The 16,681-nt window shown below is 41.0% G+C and overlaps 1 protein-coding gene and 1 long non-coding RNA gene across 6 annotated transcripts in view; one reads left to right on the forward strand and one right to left on the reverse strand.

Moving 5' to 3' along the window:
• Nucleotides 1–16,681, forward strand: part of LOC112814959 (interferon-activable protein 203-like) — a 90,971-nt gene that overhangs the window by 46,064 nt on the left and 28,226 nt on the right. For 4 of the 5 annotated variants that reach the window (XR_003205899.2, XM_025860745.2, XM_073888210.1 and 1 more), the window contains exons 2-4: nt 5,183–5,464; nt 6,546–6,676; nt 7,277–7,444. Coding sequence is in view for 4 of the 5 variants with exons in the window: in XM_025860745.2 (XP_025716530.1) it covers nt 5,203–5,464; nt 6,546–6,676; nt 7,277–7,444 (561 nt within the window). In the remaining variant the exon portion in view is untranslated. Of the gene's footprint in view, nt 1–244; nt 269–5,182; nt 5,465–6,545; nt 6,677–7,276; nt 7,445–16,681 lie in introns of those variants that run through there. The other variant, XM_073888211.1, reaches the window with a different exon arrangement.
• LOC141371697 (uncharacterized) overlaps nt 3,057–16,681 on the reverse strand; it is a 143,880-nt gene continuing 130,255 nt past the window's right edge. The window contains exon 4 of the long non-coding RNA XR_012376851.1: nt 3,057–3,142. This is a non-coding gene — a long non-coding RNA (uncharacterized lncRNA). The remainder of the gene's footprint in view (nt 3,143–16,681) is intronic.

Here is a 16,681-nt window from a genome sequence, read left to right on the forward strand (position 1 = left end):
GTCGGAGACATGAAAACATTAGTAGCTTGATTCTAATCCTTTAATACCTAGACAAGGAACAGACATGGTTATCCCACCACACCTGACACCTGCACGAAGGCAGATGCATTTTGACCTTAGAAGACATTAAAATTTGTTTCCCAGGTGACTATTGGCATGAGTTATATTTAGAAAAAGGGTTTGGTTTTCTTCCCTAGGTGGTGTCCATGAAACTCTTGGTGGCCTTGGTAGAGTTCTGGGCAGAAGTCAAGTTGGGGCCATGAGGAAAGTATGAGAACATAATATTAAGTAAAAAATACATCTGGGTTTAAAGCTGTGTTGTATGGTCTTACCCTGATTTTAGAAAACACTCACACACATACATGCACAGAGCAGAAAAACTTTCACTTCCGCAGACACAGTTACTCAAAAACATGACTTCTTTACCTCTCTTAAGACAGTTTTAATTTTTTTTAAGATTTTATTTATTTTTTTGACAGAGAGAGACAGCAAAAGAGGGAACACAAGCAGGGGGAGTGGGAGAGAGAGAAGCAGGCTTCCCGCTGAGCAGGGAGCCTGATGTGGGGCTTAATCCCCGGACCCCGGGGCTCATGACCTGAGCCAAAAGCAGACGCTTAACGATTGAGCCACCCAGGCACCCTGTGACAGTTTATTATATTATACTTCAGACTATACCGCCAGAGCTTTTATTTCAGTTCCTTTTAGCATTACTGTCTGCCTTCCTGAAAATTACTGATTTTTTTTCTAGTGGCAAAGTATAGGGGAGAGGAAGGGAGAATCAGTTACAAATAGACTTTCAGAATTGTTGAGCGATTTTCTGTATGGCCTGTATAATAATATTCCGTATGTGCTTGATTAGAGTGTGAGATTTTTAATGCTGATTTCAGAATTTTATGTATGTTACATAAAACTTGTTAATTATGTTTATTAATAATGTTAGTCCTATTTCCTAAATCTCTACTGAATTTTTTTTACCTTGTTTAGTAATTAAGAAATATGCTAAAATCTCCTACCATAAAACTGTGAGGTTTTTGTCCTGTAGTTCTCTCAAATTTATATATACAATAATATAATATATATGTACACATGTATATAAAATGTGTTTGGATGTGTGAAGAGAAACATGTGTGAAGAGAAACATGCTACATAATACTACAAATTTAATTTTTATATTATAATATGTAAATCATGTTATAAAATATAATATGTAGTAGTATAGCATTATAAAGGAATATAAAGTAACAATAATATATATTTGCTATTAGCAGGCAAATACATAATTACAACTGTTTTGTTTCCCTAGGAGGTCAGCCTTTGTCATTGTGTGGTACTCTGGTGATACTTTTTTTTTTTCGTAAAATTTTTTTATTGTTATGTTAATCTCTGGTGGTACCTTTTATCTTCAGGTCTATTTAAAGCTACACTAGTATAGATAACTGGTTTTCTTTTAGTTACTCTTTGCACGATAAAATATTTTTCTTTCACTTTCCCACCTTTAAGTAATATTTTCTTAACATTCTATTGGCAGATTTCATAAATGCAGGGTTTTTTTTTTCCATAAATGCAATTTGACTAAATTTGTCAGTTAACTGGTTAGGCCATTTATGTATATATTGATGATTAGCATGTATGGTTTTGTTTCTGCTATCCTCAATTACATTTATGACATTTCTATATTCTCCTTTCTTGTACTTCTGTTTTTGCTCATTTCTTTATCTTACCCTTGAAGACAAATACTTTAGTGAACTGCCCGGTTCACTCTCCTCCCTCCCTCTGCCATGTTGATGTGCTTCCTGTCTCTCATCTTCAGTCAGAGCTGTATCTATGTGGAAGACATAGGCACACCTCATCAAGCTCAGTTCCTGCTCTTACTTACCTTTGGGCCTGCAGTATTTCTTGGCTCTATATGTTATTTTTCGTATCGAATATTTCCTCCAATAGATGTTTACATATAGGTCTTTGTCTTACAAACTAGCAAGGCCTTGAATATCAGAGAATAGTTTCTGAGGCCCTCATATTTATTTATGTTTTTTTAGTAATTTTTTATTGTTATGTTAATCACCATACATTACATCATTAGTTTTTGATGTAGTGTTCCGTGATTCATTATTTGTGCGTAACACCCAGCGCTCCACGCAGAATGTGTCCTCTTTAATACCCGTCACCAGGCTAACCCATCCCCCCACCTCCCTCCCCTCTAGAACCCTCAGTTTGTTTTTCAGAGTCCATCGTCTCTCGTGGTTCGTCTCCCCCTCCGACTTCCTCACCTTCATTCTTCCCCTCCTGCTATCTTCTTCTTCTTTTTTTTTCTTAACATATATTGCATTATTTGTTTCAGAAGTACAGATCTGTGATTCATCAGTCTTGTACAATTCAAAGTGCTCACCATAGCACATACCCTCCCCAATGTCTATCACCCAGCCACCCCATCTCTCCCACCCCCCACCACTCCAGCAACCCTCAGTTTGTTGTCAGAGTCCATCATCTCTCCTGGTTCGTCCCCCCTCTGACTTACTCCCCTTCATTCTTCCCCTCCTGCTATCTTCTTCTTTTTCTTTTTTCTTAAAATATATTGCGTTATTTGTTTCAGATCTGTGATTCAACAGTCTTGCACAATTCACAGCGCTCACCATAGCACATACCCTCCCCAGTGTCTATCACCCAGCCACCCCATCCCTCCCACCCCCCACCACTCCAGCAACCCTCAGTTTGTTTCCTGAGATTAAGAATTCCTCATATCAGTGAGGTCATATGATACATGTCTTTCTCTGATTGACTTATATCACTCAGCATAACACCCTCCAGTTCCATCCACGTCGTTGCAAATGCCAAGATCTCATTCCTTTTGATGGCTGCATAATATGCCATTGTGTATATATACCACCTCTTCTTTATCCATTCATCTGTTGATGGACATCTTGGCTCTTTCCACAGTTTGGCTATTGTGGACATTGCTGCTATAAACATTGGGGTGCACGTACCCCTTCGGGTCCCTACATTTGTATCTTTGGGGTAAATACCCAGTAGTGCAATTGCTGGATCGAATGGTAGCTCTAATTTCAACTGTTTGAGGAACCTCCATACTGTTTTCCAGAGTGGTTGCACCAGCTTGCATTCCCACCGACAGTGTAGGAGGGTTCCCCTTTCTCCACATCCCCGCCAACATCTGTCGTTCCCTGACTTGTTAATTTTAGCCATTCTGACGGGTGTGAGGTGGTATCTCATTGAGGTTTTGACTTGGATTTCCCTGATGCCGAGCGATGTTGAGCACTTTTTCATGTGCCTGTTGGAGAGGCCCTCACATTTAAATATCATCTTGGCTAGATTAAAATTCACCTCTTAAAATCATTTTGCCCTCAAGATAGGGAGACAGTACATTTTCTGATAGCCCTGGGGCTACATATGTTTTGAAATTTAGAATTGGGGCATTTTAGAAACATTATTTAATACACCTACTTTAAATACCCTAATACCGGACACTGTAGTGGGATCTGGATCATTACTCTAAAATCAAAGACACCGATATTTAACAATAAAACATATGAGTGTTCACATTTGAGTGGAATGAATAAAGATTATACATAGCCTCCTGTCACCTTATATCTGGTTTTATTTTGCAAATAAATTATGTTGTCACACACACAAAACACAAAAATTTCACTTGAAAAATTATTTGGTTTTTAAATCAGTATGGCATTTGGACGAGTCCTGATGAAAATCACCCTATTTCCTGTGGTGGCCAGCTTTGCTGTTGAACATCAGTTTCAATCTGATCCTTGAATCTTTACAGGTGATCTACTCTTTATCTCTAGAAGCTTTCAGAGTTTTTACTTTGTTTTTAATAATCTTCAATTCCCCTATAATATATCTTGAGGATTTATCCTTCACCCTATGGACCTGATCAATCTGGGAGTGTTCACAATTTCTCAAGAAAGAATAATTCACAGCCCTGGGAATTTGAACATGCCAATTATACAAAAAGTACACAAACACACGGACCCTAAATGAAAAGAATTGATTAATTTAAACAGAAAATTGGAATTCCTACCATGTACTGAGTGCCATCAAGGAAGTACATAAGGTAATAAAGAGGCCCAGAGGAGTGACACCCAGTCCCAGATTCTGGGGGCTTTCAGAGGACAAAACCTCAGTGGAGTCTTGAAGGCTATAAGGAGGTAGTTGGGGGAAGTAAAGTGAGACTCGCCCTTTAAGAAGAAGAGAGGGAATTAGCCAAGTCATGAAACATGGAAAAGCAAGGTGTGTTGTATATTTCTGGAGTATACAACATACAAAATGCAAAAGTTACAGATGTAAAAAAGATGCAGAGTATTCAAGGCTTTCCAAGCTAGGCTAAGGAGCAAGAAATTTTTCAAAACCAAAATAGGGAACTATTGGAGGATGTCAAGTGGGCTAGAAACGTGGCCCCATAGAGGGATCTCAGGCTCTCCAAAAAGAACTGATAAGAGGAATTCAGCCTAGAAGGGTAAAATCAAGCAACTATTGAAATAATTCCAGACAATAAATGCTGGGTTCTTGCTTTAGCAAGAAAGCAGAACTCCAGCCACAGGACTACTAAATAGTGCCAGCCAATCATGGCTGTGATTCTGCACGAGAGAGATCAATCGGGAGCAGGGCACAGAGGACACGGAGAACATGGCCCAAGCCCCAGGGAGAGAAGATGCGAGAAGCGCTGACTAGGGAAGGGTCAAGTGTGCTGGGCAGGTACCCAGCAGGGAGGACAATCACCAGGGGTGAGAGGCTGCAGCCCACTCTGCACATGGGCTCCTTCAGGCAGAGTGGGTGGCAGAGTCCAGAGCCAGCAGGCGGACATCCAGGGAGAGACTGCAGCCCCAACACAGGATGGGAGGAGGGAGCGGGGACTCTGACCCCCTACAGCCCACACTCTACATAAGGCAACAGCAAGCCCTCTTTCCAGACCTCCTGCCATCATACCCACGCCCCACCCAACTCAACTATCATTATTAAAAGGAAAGAATTTCTTAGAAGTCCCGAATACAGCAGTTCTCAACCCATAGTGACACACCTGGAAATTAAGTTCCTCTTTGTCACATAACACTCAAGGACGACACCTTGACATGGGCCACTCACTCACAGAGACACAACCAGACTTTTAAATCATCTGGAGAAAGGTGTAACACCGTATGGTATTTTTCTCTTGCAGGCTCAGCCACACCTGGAGAGATGAGTGAGTACAAGAGGATTATTCTGCTGAAAGGATTACAGCCCATAGATGACTACAGGTTTAGCATGGTTAAGTCCCTACTGGCCCATGATTTGCAACTGACTACAAAAATGCAAGAAGAATATAACAAGGTCAGGATTGCTGACCTGATGGAAAAGAAGTTCCGGGGGCCTCTCTGTGTGGACAAGCTAATAGATCTGTTCAAGGACATGGAAGGACTTGGAGACATTGTTAAGATTCTTAAAAATGAGAAGAAAAAAGGTAATGGACAAGAGCCCTCACTGTCAGGGTCTGGGCCCCCTAGAGACACCCCCCAGAGCCCTGGTGTTGGCACACCTGAGAGGTCCGTTTCCCAATGTCCAAATGGGCAGCGGGGAATGAGACAGCCCTTCAGACACCAACAAGTCGACAACTTAGACAATTCCTCTCCTACAAAGAGGTCCGCTGTATTTTACAGGGTGTATTTTGGGGGTGCCAGTAAAGAAAAAAGCAGAAAGAGCTCACTAGAAAGGCAGAGACTTCTACATATTATGAAGGTTGATCAGGGACAAAAAAATTAGGAAAAATTGTGAGATTTAAAAATACTTCATTCAGTTCATATACTGCTCTGTTACAATATTTACTCCATCGTTACTATATTCTTTATGAACAAATATAAGGCAATGCTTAAAGAAAAAGCCAACTCTCAGGGATGTGAAGAATTTGCCTCTTCTAAAATCACTGGATCCTAAAAACTTTTTAAAACATCAAGTCCAGTATCACCAATTTGTCCCATCACCAATTAGATCAGATTTTCTTTCTCTGGTTTCTGTAATTCAAACAGACCTTCCGTAGGAGTTAACCCACCAATTGCATCATGAAAACTGCAGATCCTTTTTTTTTTAAGATTTTATTTATTTATTTGATAGAGAGAGAGAGGGAGAAAAGCAGGGGGAGGGACAGAGGGAGAAGCAGACTCCCCACTGAGCAGGGAGCCCCATGTGGGGCTCGATCCCAAGACCCTGCGATCATGACCTGAGCCAAAGGCAGACACATAACAGACTGAGCCACTGAGGTGCCCCAAAACTGCAGATTCTTGAAAAGAACATATAGGATAAGTGGGTTGGAAAAGGGTTTGACTGAAGTACCTGGGAGTCCAGCGGATGGAGGGGTGTGCTTGTGTCCCCAGGGAAGCAAGGAAACTGGCGGTATGAGTCAGCTCCGGTCACCTGTCCGGTGGGCTGACGCAGGAGGGGAGCACACTAGCATTCCCAGACCCACAAGCAGGACATAGCACTGGAAATGCTACAGCTGCCCTAGACCAGCTCCTTTGGATTTATCATGTTCTTTTTAACTGCTTCAGTTATGAGGAAATGCAGAGTAAAAGGAAAAATGCCCGTGAAGAAAAGAAAGCAGGATGCATCCAGTACTGACGAATCCACATCTACTAGGAACGAAACTTTGGTATCAGTCCATGACACACCCATGTCCAAGGTAGGTTGGCAGAGGTCCCGCTGAAGAAACTTCTTCTATGCTCTCCCACTTATTACCTTCTTGTGTACACTGAGTGCTTTATTCATTTCTCAACCTGCAAATAGAAGAGTGGAGAAAAGGGATTCCAGGGGCAGTATGAAAATGAGGTGCAGTGTCAGCAAACTCTTAGTTATTAATCACCCATGATGTTTCAGAACCGTATGCACATAACATGTGTGTATAACTCCACATAAACGAGATGTGGAGTCATGACCCCTCTTGAGATGTGCACAAAATTGGAAGTCACACTAGGAGAGCAGCTTGCCAAAGGTTGCTTAAAGACACAAAATTCAAATGTAGATTTTATAAATTCCAGCACAGCATTCTTGACACATTGATGAGGGGAATTTCCAGGCTCTTGTGTGCATCAGTCATGTGTGTGGGTTGCCTGCTTTCCAGTCGCCTCCTGAGAGGATGGAATCCATGTACCTCCTGGAATTTGTGAGCACAGAAATTTTAGCACAATTAGAAACTAGTAATAAAAAGTTGATTTGCTCACTAGTAATGGTGTGTTTCATCTAATGTTGAAAACCATTAACCAGGGGCAAAAATTACTTTCAGAAAAAGAAAATCAAAACCAAACAAAATGATGAATCCAAGAGGACGCAGCCAACCCAGGGACAAAGTCAGCTTCCAGGACCATCTGTAACCAGTACACAGTCAACTTGGAGCTACCCTCAGACTCCTCAAATGACTCCACCAACCCCAGCCAGCAGTTCTTCAACCAAGGTACCATCTTCCTCTTCCCATTAATTGTACCTCTCCACAACATGCTCTTGGACTTGTCATGACCTTGAAAGAGCTTCTTAGTAATTTGCTATGATGTGTAAATACTATAATTACCAAAAACCACCCATTATTTTATCAAATGCAGATACTGAGATTTTGTGGTATTAGAAGGCCTTTGCTATTTGCAAGGTATGCATTTTGACATAATTCCTGATCTCAAGAGGGTTACCGGCTTGGTCCAGGAGTAGGGGTGGGAAGTGGCCAGACAATTAGAGATGAACATAAGAGGATATTTATCCCCTATGTTCTCCATTCATCCATTTCTCCTTGACTTACTGACCATTCTTCTGGATTCATGTCCAGCATTCTGTGCTTGCTCCCACATCAGCTGTGTAAACATATGCTAATTCTGTGATTTGGAATACATTGCTCCTACCTTTTCACTGGCCCAGAGACATCCCCTTCAGACTCCAAGTTGACTCATTTCCTCTGACAAGTCCTCCTCAATACCCGACCACAGTACATCACATCTTTCCACTGCTCCCTTTCATGGGTCCCTTTATTTTTCCTGCCTAGCTTTTGCAACCATTATAATGAGTCTAAGTTCTCCTTTCTTCATGGACAATAACCTTAGATTATAGGGCAAGACAGGACAAGGGTAGACAGGTGAGTGCCTACAAACATGCATTAACTTCTTCCTACCAACCTCTGTGCTGCCCTGACAAGGTCCCAGTGGCTGCCATCACTTGGGGGTACAATGTCCATTCTGTGGTGAATACACAGGCAACCTAAGGGATGGGCAAAGCAGCATTTTAATCACTGACTTCTAGTATACTTTATTACCTGACCCTAAGCTGCCCCCTGACCCAGGCTGGACCCTGCCCCCAAAACATACATAGAGTTGAGGGCAGACTCCCTATGGACAAAGTTTCTCAAGTTCTGTCTTCTTATACTTCCTGATGTCAGCCCCCATAACTGATAATTCCTCCACAGTCTCTCCAGGACATACTTATTGGATGGAGCTAGCAAGCTGTGCCTGTTTGCCTCTAGACCAGGCAGCCATGGCTGTGACCTTATCTGGTCGTTGGAACTTCGGTCCCCCTGTCTCTTTGTTATGACAAGGACATAGGTGCCCATCTCAAGATAACGTTACTTTTGCCATGCATACTGGCTTGGAAGTGACAGTTTCTACATCCCCATTTGCCTGTACATGTGACACGGTCATTTCTTCTCACTTAAGAATCCTTCTGCTGCCCTGAAACCTCCTGGGAGCACAGGGACCCCAGGGAGGCTCCTCTGCCCCCTCAGCCTCTTACACCTACATGTTCTATGGTATCATTCCTCCTCTGGGGTCCGGCCACCTGCACGAAAGGCCTACAAAAAGTGTGTCCAACCGTTCACTCTATGCTTCATTAGGTGAGCAGGAAAACCTTGTTTCGACTCATTTCGGGGTCCCCCAAGGATTTTCTCTAAGGTGTGGGTTCTGTTTGTTCTGTTGCCTCAAAACCAGACACAGAACAATATTATCCTTGAGACCTGCTGCTATGTCTCTGCTGAAGCAAACAGCTCAGACCATCCTGTGTGCTGAACGGGGCAGGGAGATAAAGGAATTAATCTCCAGGAAAATCATCTGTTATGTTTTTTTTTTAAAGATTTTGTTTATTTGACAGAGAGAGACAGCGAGAGCAGGAACACAAGCAGGGGGAGTGGGAGAGGGAGAAGCAGGCTTCCCGCGGAGCAGGGAGCCCGATGCGGGGCTCGATCCCAGGACCCTGGGATCATGACCTGAGCTGAAGGCAGATGCTTAACGACTGAGCCACCCAGATGCCCCATCTGTTATGATTTTTAAATATTATCCAATCAGAAAGTATATTTTCAGCATATGAATCCTGCTATTCAATTAGAAGCTTTCAGTTTAACTGAATTTGAGAGAAGCTTACAATGTTCTTGTCAATGTGTTTAAATTACTACATGTGGCAGAAGTGAATTAAGCAGTTTTTTATTTAAATTCAACTAGGCAACATACCGTACATCATTAGTTTCATATGTACAGTTCAACAATTCATCAGTTACACATAACACCCACTGCTCATCACCTCTGGCGCCCTCATTAATGCCCAACCCCCATAACCCCATCCCCCCACACACCTCCACTCCAGCAACCCTCAGTTTGTTTCCTATAATTAATAGTCTCTCATGGTTTGTTTCCCTCTCTGATTTCTTTCCATTCCCTTTTCCCTCCCTTCCCCGATGATCCTCTGCACTGTTTCTTATATTCCACATATGAGTGATAGCATATGATACTTGTCTTCGTCTGATTGAATTCTTTCGCTTATAGTAATACCCTCCAGTTTTATCCATTTCGATGTGAATGGTAAGTATTCATCCTTTGTGATGGCTAAGTAATATTCCATTTCATATATATGTCACATCTTCTTTATCCATTAATCTGTTGATGAACATCTTGGCTCTTTCCATAGTTTGGTTATTGTGGATATTGTTGCTATAAACATCGAAGTGCATGTGCCCCTTTGGATCGTTACATTTGTATCTTTGGGGTAAATACCCTAGTAGTGCAATTGCTGGGTTGTAGGGTAGCACTATTTATAATGTCTTGAGGAACATCCATACTGTTTTCCAAAGTGGATGCACCAGCTTGCATTCCCATCAACAGTGTAGGAGGGTTCCACTTTCTCTGCATCCTCACCAAAATTTGTTGTTTCCTGACATGTTAAATTTAGCCATTCTGACTGGTTTGAGGTGCTCTCTCTTTGGGGGTTTTATTTGTATTAAGAAACCATTTCTCAAGTCTTGAGAGGAGGAGCAAGGTGGTGGAGGAGGAAATTTCATTTGGTTCCAGGAATTCAGCTAGATAGGTATGAAACCATTCTGAACACCTACAAACTCAACAGGAGATTGAAGGAAAGAATAGCAGCAACTCTGAACAGAAAAGCGACCACTTTCTGGAAGGTAGGACATGCGGAGAAGTGAATCCAAGGTGATATTTGGGAAGATAGACTGCAGGGGAAGGGAGCTGGCTACTGTCAAGTGATAGAGCAGTGGAGCAAAAAATTTGAAATTTTAGAAGTCTGCTTCACTGAGGGACGTCGCTCCAGGGGCTAAGTGTGGCGGGGGAAGTAGGGGCGGTGGAACCCTCACTGGGACAGTGTGGTCTCAAGACGCTTGGGGTAACAGAAAGACCGGGGGTGCCTGAGTGAGGCAGAGCTCCCAGGTATCAGAGCAGGGAAGCCGGCTGCAGAGATGGAGCCGAGGAGCGGGCTCTCAGCTCGGGGTTGCCATAAACCATGATCCGTGGCACAGCCGGGCCACTGCTCCTCCAGCAGGGACCCAACAAGTGGCAGATCCGGGGATACTTCCCTTCCTCCCCCAGGAGGAGCGGCATGGGAGCGCACCGCAGGGATCTGCTGGGTTTCAAGACTCCACATGGGGTTGTGTGCCAGAGATTGAAACACTCAGTCACAGGCCAGGTGAGCATGGACTGCTGCCGGAGACCAGGGAGACAGGAGTGACTGACTGCTTTTCTCTGGGGATGCACTGAGGAGCGGGGCCGAGTCCTTGGCTCCTCTGGGGCAGAGATTGGGAGGCTGCCATTTTCAATCTCATCCTCCAAAGCTGTACCAAAAGCGTGCAGGGAACAAAAGCTCCCGAGAGCAAACCCAAGCAGATTACTTAGCCCAGCCCCTGACAAGGGCGGGGTAATTCTGCTCCAGCAAAGACATTTGAGAATCACTGCAACAGGCCCCTCCCCCAGAAGATCCATAAGAACAGCTGGCCAAGACCAAGTTTACTGATCAATGAGAACGACAGAATGCCAGCACTAGGGGAATACAGCACATAGAATTCATGGCTTTTTTCCCATGATTCTTTAGTTTTTCAAAGTTAATTTTTTTTTATTTTCTTTTTTTCTTTTTCTATTTTTTTTGAATTTTTCTTTTTCCTTTTTTCAATCAACATCTTATCAATCTTTTGTTTAAATCTTTTTTATTTTTCATTTTTAGAGTCATATTCTATCCCTTCATTGTAGTAAACCTTATTTTTTTTGTGTGTGTATATATATATATATATATATAAGTTGTTCTCTCTTCAAAATTTTGGGATACGGTTTATTCTAACAGACCAAAATATACCCTAAATCTCTAATGTATAGCTTGGTCTAGTCTCCTGCTTGATCACATTCTCTCACTTTTTTTAAATTTCTCTTCTTTCTTTTTTTCAACCAACTTCTTATCTTATCAATTCCTTTTATAAAATCTTTTATAATTTTCATCTTTACAATCATATTCCATCCCTTCATTGTATTTACCCTTATTTTTGTACATACACAAGTTTTTCTGTCTTTGAAATTTTGGGAGGCATTGTCTTCTAACAGACCAAAATACACCCAAAATCTAATGTGTGGCTCTGATCAATTCACCAGCCTGATCATATTTGATCATATTCTTTTTTTTTTCTTTCTTTCTCTTTCTTTTCCCCCCTGGTTTTGGGTCTCTTCTGATTTGTTTAGTATATACTTTTCTGGGGTTCTTGTTACCCTGTGAGCATTTTGTTCTCTCATTCATCTATTCTCCTCTGGACAAGATGACAAGATGGAAAAACTCACCTCAAAAAAAAAGAACAAGAGGCAGTACCGACTGCCAGGGACCTAATCAATACAGACATTAGTAAGATGTCGAAACTAGAGTTCAGAATCATGATTATGAAGATACTAGCTGGGCTTGAAAAAAGCATGGAAGATACTAGAGAACCCCTTTCTGGAGAAAAAAAAAGAACTAAAATCTAACCAAGTTGAAATCAAAAAGGTTATTAGTGAGGTGCAATCAAAAATGGGGGCTCTAACTGCTAGGATAAATGAGGGAGAAGAGAGAATTAGTGATATAGAAGACCAAATGATGCAAAATAAAGAAGCTGAGAAACAGAGAGATAAACAACTAATGGATCATGAAAGCAGAATTCTAGAGATAAGTGATAGTGCAAGACGAAACAATATTAGAATAATTGGGAAACAGGAAGAAGAAGAAACAGAGAGAAGAGCAGAAGGCATATTGGAGCAAATTATAGCAGAGAACTTCCCTAATCTGGGGAAGGAAACAGGCATCAAAATCCAGGAGGCACAGAGAACCCTTCTCAAAATCAGTAAAAATAGGTCAACACCCTGACATCTAATAGTAAAACTTATGAGTCTCAGAGACAGAGAAAATCCTGAAAGCAGCTCAGGACAAGAGATCTATAACCTACAATGGTAGAAACATTAGATTGGCAACAGAACTATCCACAGAGACCTGGCAGGCCAGAAAGGACTGGCATGATATATTCAGAGCACTAAACGAGAAAAATATGCAGCCAAGAACACCATATCCAGTTAGGCTGTCATTGAAAATAGAAGGAAAGATAAAAAGCTTCCAGAACAAACAAAAACTAAAAGAATTTGCAAACACCAAACCGGCTCTACAGGAAATATTAAAAGGGGTCCTCTAAGCAAAGAAAGAGCCTAAAAGTAACAGACCAGAAAGGAACAGAGACAATATACAGTAACAGTCACCTTACAGGCAATACAATGGCACTAAATTCCTATCTTTCAATAGTTACCCTGAATGTAAATGAGCTAAATGCCCCAATCAAAAGACACAGGCTATCATATTGGATTAAAAAACAAGATCCATCGATATGCTGTCTGCAAGTGACTCATTTTAGACCCAAAGACACCCCCAGATTGAAAGTGAGGGGGTGGAAAACCATTTACCATGCTAATGCACACCGAAAGAAAGCTGGGATGGCAATCCTTATAACAGACAAATTAGATTTTAAACCAAAGACTGTAATAAGAGATGAGGAAGGACACTATATCCTACTTAAAGGGTCTATCCAACAAGAAGATCTAACAATTGTAAATATCTATGTCCTGAACATGGGAGCAGCCAATTATATAAGGCAATTAATAACAAAAGCGAAGAAACGCATTGACAGCAATACAATAATGGTGGGGGACTTTAACACCCCCTGACTGAAATGGACAGATCATCTAGGCAAAGGATCAACAAGGAAATAAAGGCTTTAAATGACACACTGGACCAAATGGACTTCACAGATATATTCACAACATTCCATCCCAAAGCAACAGAATACACATTCTTCTCTAGTGCCCATGGAACATTCTCCAGAATTGATCACATCCTAGGTCACAAATCAGGTCTCAACCGGTACCAAAAGATTGAGATCATTTCCTGCATATTTTTGGACCACAGTGCTTTGAAACTAGAACTCAATTACAAAAGGAAAATTGGAAAGAACTCAAATACATGAGGCTAAAGAGCATCCTACTAAAGAATGAATGGGTCAACCAGGAAATGAAAGAAGAATTTAAAAATTCATGGAAACCAATGAAAATGAAAACACAACTGTTCAACACCTTTGGGATGCAGCAAAGGCAGTCCTAAGAGGAAAATATATAGCACTACAAGCCTTTCTCAAGAAACAAGAAAGGTCTCCAATACACAACCTAATCTTACACCTAAAGGAGCTGGAGAAAGAACAGCAAATAAAGCCTAAACACAGCATGAGCAAAGAAATAATAAAGATCAGAGCAGAAATCAATGAACTAGAAACCAAAACAACAGTAGAACAGATCAGCAAAACTAGGAGCTGGTTCTTTGAAAGAATTAATAAGATTGATAAACCCCTGGCCAGACTTATCAAAAAGAAAAGAGAAAGGACCCACATAAATAAAATCATGAATGAAAGAGGAGAGATCACAACCAACACCAAAAATACAAACAATTATAAGAACATATTATGAGCAACTCTATGCCAGCAAATTAGATAATCTGGAAGAAATGGATGCATTTCTAGAGATGTATAAACTACCAAAACTGAACCAGGAAGAAATAGAAAACCTGAACAGACCTATAACCACTAAAGAAATTGAAGCAGTCATCAAAAATCTCCCAAAAACAAGAGCCCAGGGCCAGATGGCTTCCCAGGGGAATTCTACCAAACATTTAAAGAATTAATATCTATTCTTCTGAAGCTGTTCCAAAAAATAGAAATGGAAGGAAAACTTCCAAACTCATTTTATGAGGCCACCATTATCTTGATCCCAAAACCAGACAAAGACCCCATCAAAAAGGAGAATTACAGACCAATATCCCTGATGAACATGGATGCAAAAATTCTCACCAAAATACTAGCCAATAGGACCCAAAAGTATATTAAGAGGATTATTCACCATGACCACGTGGGATTTATTCCTGGGCTGCAAAGGTGGTTCAACACGTGAAAATCAATCAATGTGATACAATACATAATAAAAGAAAGAACAAGAACCATATGATCCTCTCAATAGATGCAGCATCCCTTCTGATTAAACCCCTTCAGAGTGTAGGGATAAAGTGTATATACCTCCATATCATAAAAACCATCTATGAAAAATCCACAGCAAATATCATTCTCAATGGGGAAAAACTGAAAGCTTTTCCCCTAAGGTCAGGAATGCCGCAGGGATGTCCACTATCACCACTGCTATTCAACATAGTACTGGAAGTCCTAGACTCAGCAATCAGACAACAGAAAGAAATAAAATGCATCCAATTTGTCAAAGAAATCAAACTCTCACTCTTTGCAGATGATATGATACTTTATGTGGAAAACCCAAAAGTCTCCACCCCAAAACTCTTAGAACTCATACAGGAATTCAGTAAGTGGCAGGATATAAAATCAATGTACAGAAATCAGTGGCCTTCCTATACACCAACAACAAGACAGAAGAAAGAGAAATTAACGAGTCAATCTCATTTACAGTTGCACCCAAAACCATAAGATACCTAGGAATATATCTAACCAAAGAGGCAAAGGATCTGTACTCAGAAAACTATAGAATACTCATGAAAGAAATTGAGGAAGACACAAAGAAATGGAAAAACATTCCATGCTCATGGATTGGAAGAATAAATATTGTGAAAATGTCTATGCTACCTAGAGCAATCTACACATTTAATGCAATCCCTATCAAAATACCATCCACTTTTTTCAAAGAAAAATAAATCATCCTAACATTTGATACAACATAACATACAAATAATCCTAAGATTTGTGTGGAACCAGAAAAGACTCCAAATAGCCAGAGGAATGTAGAAAAAAAAAAAAAAAGCAAAACTGGTGGCATCACAATTCCCTACTTCAAGTTCTATTACAAAGCTGTAAGCATCAAGACAGTATGGTTCTGGCACAAAAACAGACACATAGACCAATTGAACAGAATAGAGAGCCCAGAAATGGACCCCCAACTCTATGGTCAACTAATCTTTGACAAAGCAGGAAAGAATGTCCATTGGAAAAAAGACAGTCTCTTCAACAAATGATGTTGTAAAATTAGATAGCCACATGCAGAAGAATGAAACTAGAAGTTAAGGAAGTTAAGGAAGTTAAACCACTTCCTTACACCACACACAAAAATAGACTCAAAATGGATGAAAGACCTAAATGGGAGACAGGAGTCCATCAAAATCCTAGAGAAGAACACAGGCAACAACCTCTTCGACCTCAGCCATGGCAACTTCTTCCTAGAAACATCGCCAAAGGCAAGGGAAGCAAGGGCAAAAATGAACTATTGGGACTTCATCAAGATAAAAAGCTTTTGCACAGCAAAGGAAACAATCAACAAACCCAAAAGACAACAACAGAATGGGAGAAAATATTTGCAAATGGCATATCAGATAAAGGGCTAGTATCCAAAATTTTAAAAAAACTTATCAAACTGAACACCCAAAGAACAAATAATCCAATCAAGAAATGGGCAGAAGACATGAACAGACATTTTTCCAAAGAAGACATCCAAATGGCCAACAGACACATGAAAAAGTGCTCAACATCACTCAGCAACAGGGAAATCCAAATGAAAACCTCAATGAGATACCACCTCACACCAATCAGAATAGCTAAAATTAACAAGCCAGGAAACGACAGATGTTGGCAAGGATGCGGAGAAAGGGGAACCCTCCTACACTGTTGGTGGGAATCCAAGTTGGAACAGCCACTCTGGAAAACAGTATGGAGGTTCCTGAGAAACTTGAAAACAGAGCTACCCTATGACTCTGCAATTTCGCTACTGGGTGTTTACCACAAAGATACAAATGTAAGGATCCGAAGGGGTACATGCACCCCAATGTTTATAGCAGCAATGTCCACAATAGCCAAACTATGGAAAGAGCCAAGATGTCCATC

The sequence above is a fragment of the Callorhinus ursinus genome, unplaced genomic scaffold (assembly GCF_003265705.2).
Source record: "Callorhinus ursinus isolate GAN/ISIS: 27379988/994484 unplaced genomic scaffold, GSC_fseal_2.0 scaffold88, whole genome shotgun sequence".
Classification (NCBI taxonomy): domain Eukaryota; kingdom Metazoa; phylum Chordata; class Mammalia; order Carnivora; family Otariidae; genus Callorhinus; species Callorhinus ursinus.